We start from the raw sequence: 7,500 nt of genomic DNA on the forward strand, positions 1-7,500 counted from the left end.
AAAATCGACTTTGAAAGCCAGAGGTCGTGCAACAAATGTTGATCATGAATTACGCATGCCACAGGTGAAAAGTTAATTAATGTTTTGGGGTAATCATAGTCGGGCAAAAATTGACACGTGAGAAAATGACGTAATTTCTTGGGGAAAAAATACTAGCACGTTTTCAACTTCTCATGTTACCGTCAACTTTTCCGAACCCACGTAATTACTGATTTCTTGTGCATTATCTATCTTTGTGTTTTTCTATCTCTGTTCCTGATATTTATATTCTTGAGTTGCTACAATACGTGGTCTTCAGTTTCCCTTTTCAGTGGTTCCATTCTTCAGCCGCCTCCACTAATTTTGTTGCAGTTTTCCTTACGCTGTCTTACAGAATATCTTTTCAATCCAAATGCTTTTACATTACGCGCTGTTGTAAACTTCTTTTCTCATTTTGATGTCCTTATAGAGCAGGACAATTTCTGTTCACTCTCTTTGATATATTTCTCTAATCCTAACTTCGTAAGGGTTCTATGTCTCCTAGCAATCCTCAACCACTTATATTTCTTTGAAATTACAAACTATACATGGGTGTGTGGAAGGTGTATATGGTTACAGCTCCCCCGTCTTTCTACCTAATTCTCATAATGCAATTAAGATTGGTATGTTGCATGCGTTGATACACTTAGTGATGTTCGCACTATGGTAATGGCAAAGGACAAGGGGATACGGACGTATGTCGCATTTTTGGAACATAGTTTCGAACCATCCACAAACAATGGATAATTAAATCTCCATGATTAAATATTTTCTTAGTATTCAAAATCAAATCGGGTTTTGGGTTTCTTAAAGTTCCTTGGAATACCTCTCTCGGTTCTTATTTCTGAAATTCCTTTTCCATATATTACATCTGCTCTCTAAATTTTATATCTGTTCCTTGAGAATCTTTCGAATTTTCACTCACTCCAAAGATTTGTTCGTGTTTTCTATGTCGATCCGACATACTTTCAAATTTTCTTTTCTTACTTACACTCTTTATGATAAGTATTATTGTCGCCGTTTTGTTATTATTCTTGTTCTTATCGGTATTTATATTGCCTTCCATTGCCATGGTTATTAGCCTTAGTATTATTATTAGTTTTACTATTGTCTTCAGTGTCATAATCATCATAGCCACCATTCTCAATCTTAATATACTGATATTATTGAGCTTATCATTATATATATATATATATATATATATATATATATATATATATATATATATATACACACACACACACACAACACACACACACACACACACACACACACACACACACACACACACACACACACACACACACACACACACACACACACACACACACACACACACACACACACACACACACACCCCCCCACACACACACACACACACACACACACACACACACACACACACACACACACACACACACACACACACACACACACACACACACACACAACACACAACACACACACACACACACATATATATATATATATATATATATATATATATATATATATATATATATATATATATTTATATTTATTTATTTATTTATCTATTTATTTATTTATTTATTTATCTATTTATATATATTTATATTTGTTTATTTATCTTCAGGCTCTGGATCCTGATCTAAGATCAAAGACCAACGATCACTAAGATAATTGACGATAACAATCATTACAGCAGTAAGGGATTATCAACCCAAACACAGATAACGATCAAACAACAAAATCAGTTTGCAACGTTGCTCCATCTCAAGGTGACTGCCAACAGCGACCTGTGTTAGTTACGATTTTCGAAGAAAACGCTATTAACGAAAAATACAATAATTAAGTATTCTAAATCTTACTTGCGAATTATTGAACTTCATATGTGTCCTTTGGATTCTGAAACATTGTCAAACGACCTCGCGACTCGTGGGAGGAGAAAGAAAAAAAATAGAATGGTGACTTCTCGAAAATCGACTAGTTTTGTAGTGTTGTTTGCAGATGACCTCGGGTTCGGTGACTACATTCTTTATAGATCTGACATTCCACTTTAGACAGGTAGATAACTTTTTTAAATTTTTTTTTGCAAAATTGGCCTTAATTTATATAACATTGATTATTTGGGGACTATTGGTTAGTTATGTATTTTTTTTTTTTTTTTTTTAATTTTATGTTTATCTTTACTTAGTGTGAAGACGTGTTGTGAAACGTGAAGTGTGTGTTTTGTGGGTGTTTGTGTGGTTTTGTGGTGAGAGGGTGTGTGTGTGTGTGTGTGTGTGTGTGTGTGTGTGAGTGAGAGTGATGGTGTTGGTGTTGTGTGTATGTGTGTTGTGTGGTGTGTGTGTGTGTGTGTGTGTGTTCTGTGTTCTGAGTGTGTGTGGGTGTGTATGTGTGTGTGAAATGTGTTATTAAGTTAAACACTGGTTCTGTATGTGTGACGCCTCATGATCATGTATTAATTTTGAAATGGAGTTTCTTCTTCACACAGAACTTATCATTGGGAATGTTTGTAGTCCATCCCCAAGGTAGTCAGCATCTTTCTTTTTCTTCAGAGCAGTTGCTTTTTCTTTTTTTTGTTTCTTGGATTCTCCATCTTAACTATTCAGGCCTTCTATTGTCTTGTTTCTCCTTTCAGTTTGATTTGTTGTTTCTTTTCTTCTCTTTCTTTTGGTATCAAGTTCTCTTGACCCTCTTTGACTCCTCCCCTGTCTTTTCTCCTTTCTTTATCTTTCTCTTTTTCTTTATTCTCCAAACTTATACCTTTCTTTCTCTTACTTTTCTCCTCTTTCTTTCTTCTCATAGGTTCCTCTCTCTCCTACCCTCTTTTCTTGCTCTCTTTCTCTTCCTTTTCTTTCTCTCCTCTTCTTCTCCGTCCTTTGTCTCCGTCCTCCTTCTCTCCGTCTCTCATCTTCTTCTCTTTCCTCCCTCTTTTCCCCTCTGTTTCTTCTCTCCCCTTTCCCTCTTAATCTTTTTCCTATCCCCTCCCTCTAATCTCCTTTCTTTTTTATTCCTCCCTTCCCTTCTCCCCCTCCCTCCCTTACCCTCCCCTCTTTTCTTCCTTTTTCCCTCTTTCCACCCCTATAATCAAGCGACCCTTCCTCCCTTTCTTCCCTACTCGGAGTCTGCAGGTGCGAAAGCTTCTTTACCCAAGCGGCCACATTTCCGGACGTCCCCTTGGGTGAGTGCGGAATGAGACGCGTCTCCAACATCTATTCCAGGGCCAAGTGAGGAAGGGCAGTGGGTTCTGTTCTTGATGAAATGTCGGTAGGAAATTGAAGGAAATGAGGCTGTGAAGGGATTGTGATGAATCTTTGTGATGGCTTTGAGATAGAATCTGTCTTTTCCCTTAAAGTGGATGTAGTTTAGGATAGATATTTGAATAGTTAGTTACAAGTAACCAAGTGAACTCCTGAACAATAGAACAATTTGAAATATAACCTTTAAACGCAGCAAGTACACGAAGTTACCATAAAAATTTTAAATCGACATTTTGCCCGAACATTACATACATACATCACAATACTATACACACATCAATACAAAAACAAGACTACATAACAAAGATCTTACAACCCTTTACCACAGCACCGCACCACGCACGCCTTCCGCCATCGGCATCCATGACACTGGGGGTCGCGGGGAAGGGCGAGCGGGGCCGGTACTACTTCGACGCTGAGGGTTCGAGGAGGGGTGGGAAGGGGGAGTACTCCTCCGTTGGTCGTGTCGCGTGTCCTGCGGAGTCTTCCGGCTCCTGCTACGGATCTACGGGAACAGCTGTGGTTTGTGGCGCTCGTCTCAGGATAGGGTGTTGAGTGTGGGCTTTGTTTTGCTTTTTTTTGCTTTTTTGTCGTCTTTTTTGGTTGTTTTATTTGTTTATATGTGTGTGTGTGTGTGTGTGTGTGTTTGTTTGTATGTGTTTGTGTGTGTGTGTTTGTGTGTTTGTTTGTTTGTGTGTGTTTGTGTTTATCTAAGACAAATTAGGAAAAGGAAATTGCGATAGACCTCATTACAGCACTACGGATTACGAAACAGATAACATCGCTACCACCGATTAACCATCAGAAGTCTAATCTCCATCTCAAGACAACAGCCTCCTCTCGACCTGACAAAGTCCTCGAAGAAAAAACCACCTCGAGATGGGACATCAAATAGACTATTCCTAAATTTGAACGTACGATACTTGCTGCATTTATTCTAAACATACAGCATGGTTCTCTCTGAGATAATAATAACCAATAACATCAAGGGAAAGGATCTAACATCAAAAGCATGCATGTCTCGACTTCCGAACGTCATAGTGTTGTTTGCAGATGACCTCGGGTTCGGTGACCTTAGCTTCTCGGGTCATCCGACCGCGAAGTTAGGCTTCGAGGTGACCTGGGTTCCTTCTTCCAGTACCTTAGGATTCCGTAACTACAGGAATTCCCTGGTTTTTCTGTAGCATACCTAAATCTAATTATTATACACATTATTTTCCGCTCTTATTATTATTATTTTTTTTTTTTAGAATTGGTTTTTTTTTTGTTGCGATTCTTCAACTTGAGAAAGGAAACGCCTAAGATCCTAAGTGTGTGTGTGTGTTTGTTTGTATGTGTTTGTGTGTGTTTGTTTGTGTGTGTGTGTGTGTGTGTTTGTTTGTGTGTGTGTGTGTGTGTGTGTGTGTGTGGTTGTGTGTGTGTGTGTGTGTATGTTTTCCTAAGAGATCGATGAAATTAAATTATTAATTAACCCTTTTAATGTTATACTGACTTTTCAATGTTATTTATTATACATTTAGACTCAGAATGTAATGTTTCTACCATGTTATTTTGGATCTGGTTTCCCCCAATGTCTGTTTCTCTTTATCTACATCATTATTTATTTTCCGCCAAGAACCATGACCATCTTTAAAACATTTATATACATATATTGTTTTTCCCACCAAAAATAATTAAATAAGACTTTTTAGAAACACTGTTGTTTTTCATTCCTCAATTTCTTTATTGCATCAACACAACCGACGTTTTTATCTGTTTCTCTCCCTCTTCCTTACTTTCTCTTTTTATCAATTTCATCTCTGCCCACGCTCCCTCCATTCCTCTCTCCCTCCCTTCCTTTCTCTCAAATTCCCATCTCCCTTCTCTCTCACTCATTTCTTTATTTACTTTTGCCTCCCTACCGTCTTTCGCCCCTTTTCAGAAACCATTTGTATGACCTTTTTTTTAGAAACCATTCCCCCTCCCACTCCCCCTTCCCCTCGCCCTCCCCCTCTCCCTCCGCCTCCCCCTCCCCTTCCCTCCCCCTCTCCCTCTCCCCCTCCCTCTGCCCCTCCCCCTCCCCCTCGCCCTCCCCCTCCTCCTCCCCCCTTCCTCTAATCTCCTTATCGGAATCCTTCAGCAACACAACCATCCTCGAGCAGCCAGTGTCGCTTCCTACACTCTCGAGTCGCTACCTGAGCCGCGCTCTGGGATTCATCAGCGACGCTCACCACAACAACCAGTCCTTCTTCCTCTATTTCCCGACTCATCAGGTAAGCAGGTAGACAGGGAGGTAGGTAGGTAGGTAGGTAAGTAGACAGGTAAGTAGGTAGGTAGGCAGGTAGGTAAGTAGGTAGGTAGGCAGGCAGGCAAGCAGAAAGACAGACAGACAGACAGACAGACAGACAGACAGACAGACAGACAGACAGACAGACAGACAGACAGACAGACAGACACACACACAGACAGACACACATACAGACAGACAGACAAACAGACAGACAGACAGACAGACAGACAGGCAGGCTGGGTATACAGGTATTCATATAGACGAGAAGGCACCTTAATAGTTTATATCATATATAAAGACACATTGATACATCGTGAACAGTAATCAGTAATACCAACAGGACTCACAGCATCCATCACCAATATCCACCGCGGATTCAACGCAGCGTCAATTAACAGAAAAAAAAATATCTTGTCAGATCCACCACCCGCAATTCGCGTCCAAGAAATTCGACGGGAGGAGCGCCCGCGGAAGGACCGGAGACGCGCTGCTGGAGCTCGACTGGATGGTGGGCGAGATTACTCTGCTCCTCAAGAAGCTCAGGATCGATTCCTCCACCGTCATCTGGTTCGCTTCGGATAACGGGTGAGGTTTGGAGGGAAGGATTTTGTTTCGGGTAATGGGTTTTGGAGGGAAGGTTTTCGCTTTGGATTATGGGTTTTGGAAGGGATTCTGTCGCTTCGGATAATGGGTTTTGGAGGGGACTCTTTTGCTTCGGATAATGGGTTTTGGTGGGGACTCTTTCGTTTCGGATAATGGGTGAGTTTTGGAGGGAAGGCTTTCGTTTCGGATAATGGGTTTTGGAGGGGACTCTTTCGCTTCGGATAATGGGTGGGTTTTGGAGGGAAGGCTTTCGTTTCGGATAATGGGTTTTGGAGGGGACTCTTTCGCTTCGGATAATGGGTGAGTTTGGAGGGGACTCTTTCGTTTCGGATAATGGGTGAGTTTTGGTGGGGATTCTTTCGCTTCAGATAATGGGGGAGTTTTGGAGGGGATTCTCTCGCTTCGGATAATGGGTTTTGAAAGGAACTCTGTCGCTTCAGACAATGGGTATTGGAGGGGACTTACTTGGATGGCGGATGAATTTGGCGGGAAATTTTTCTTCTTGGTTAACGGGTGAGTTTGGAGGGAGCACTTTCACTTCGGATAATAGGTGAGTCTGGTGGGAACTTTTTAAAGGGAGTGTAGTGGATTGTGGTTATGGAAACGAAGAACACAAAGATAGGAAGAGATAGAAGAATGTTATTATGTTGCCGAGATACGTTGGTTGAGTAAATATGGACGTATAAAGGATGATATTAATAACGGATCCCGTGTGAGTGAGAGAGGGAGAAGAAGAGGGAGAGAGAGAGGGAGAAAGAGAAGGAGAGGGAGAGAGAGAGAGAGAGAGAGAGAGAGAGAGAGAGAGAGAGAGAGAGAGAGAGAGAGAGAGAGAGAGAGAGAGAGAGAGAGAGAGAGAGAGAGAGAGGGAAAAGGAGAAAGAGACCGAGAGAGAGAGAGGGAAAAGGAGAAAGAGAAGGAGAAGTAGAGAGATATAAAGAAAGAAAGAAAGAAAGAAAGAAAAGAAAAAAGAAAGAAAGAAAGAGAACGAGCGAGAGAGCGAGAGAGAGAAAAAAAAACGAACCAAATAAAAGAAAACAATAAAAGACACGGCACCTACCTCCCCGTCAACGCCCCCAGACCAAGCTTGTCGCGGCACGAGCGAGGGGGCTGCGCGGGACCTCTGCGCTGCGGGAAAGGGACAACGTGGGAAGGAGGCGTCAGGGTCCCGTCCTTCGTCTACTGGCCAGGGAAGGTCAGGCCAGGTCAGTCCAGTTGCGCTCTTAGGTTCTACATATGTAGGGGTTTGTGCGTATGATTTACAGAGTGCGTATTTAAAGATATTGAAGGATAGACGGTATTAGAATAGTTTTGGTTTTCACTGTCTTGTTGTATAAGTTTGATATAGTTTCTGTCTAATATATTTAC

General features: G+C 41.3%; 1 protein-coding gene across 1 annotated transcript in view; it reads left to right on the forward strand.

Moving 5' to 3' along the window:
• Positions 1–4,279: 4,279 nt before the first annotated feature.
• Positions 4,280–7,500, forward strand: part of LOC122248742 (arylsulfatase A) — a 5,052-nt gene continuing 1,831 nt past the window's right edge. Inside the window, exons 1-4 of the mRNA XM_086551163.1 lie at positions 4,280–4,443; positions 5,383–5,515; positions 5,951–6,117; positions 7,213–7,337. Of these exons, the coding sequence (XP_086407289.1) occupies positions 4,280–4,443; positions 5,383–5,515; positions 5,951–6,117; positions 7,213–7,337 (589 nt within the window). The remainder of the gene's footprint in view (positions 4,444–5,382; positions 5,516–5,950; positions 6,118–7,212; positions 7,338–7,500) is intronic.

Source organism: Penaeus japonicus, unplaced genomic scaffold (genome assembly GCF_977035675.1).
Source record: "Penaeus japonicus unplaced genomic scaffold, GWHDUDI00000001_assembly GWHDUDI00000024, whole genome shotgun sequence".
Taxonomy (NCBI): Eukaryota; Metazoa; Arthropoda; class Malacostraca; order Decapoda; family Penaeidae; genus Penaeus; species Penaeus japonicus.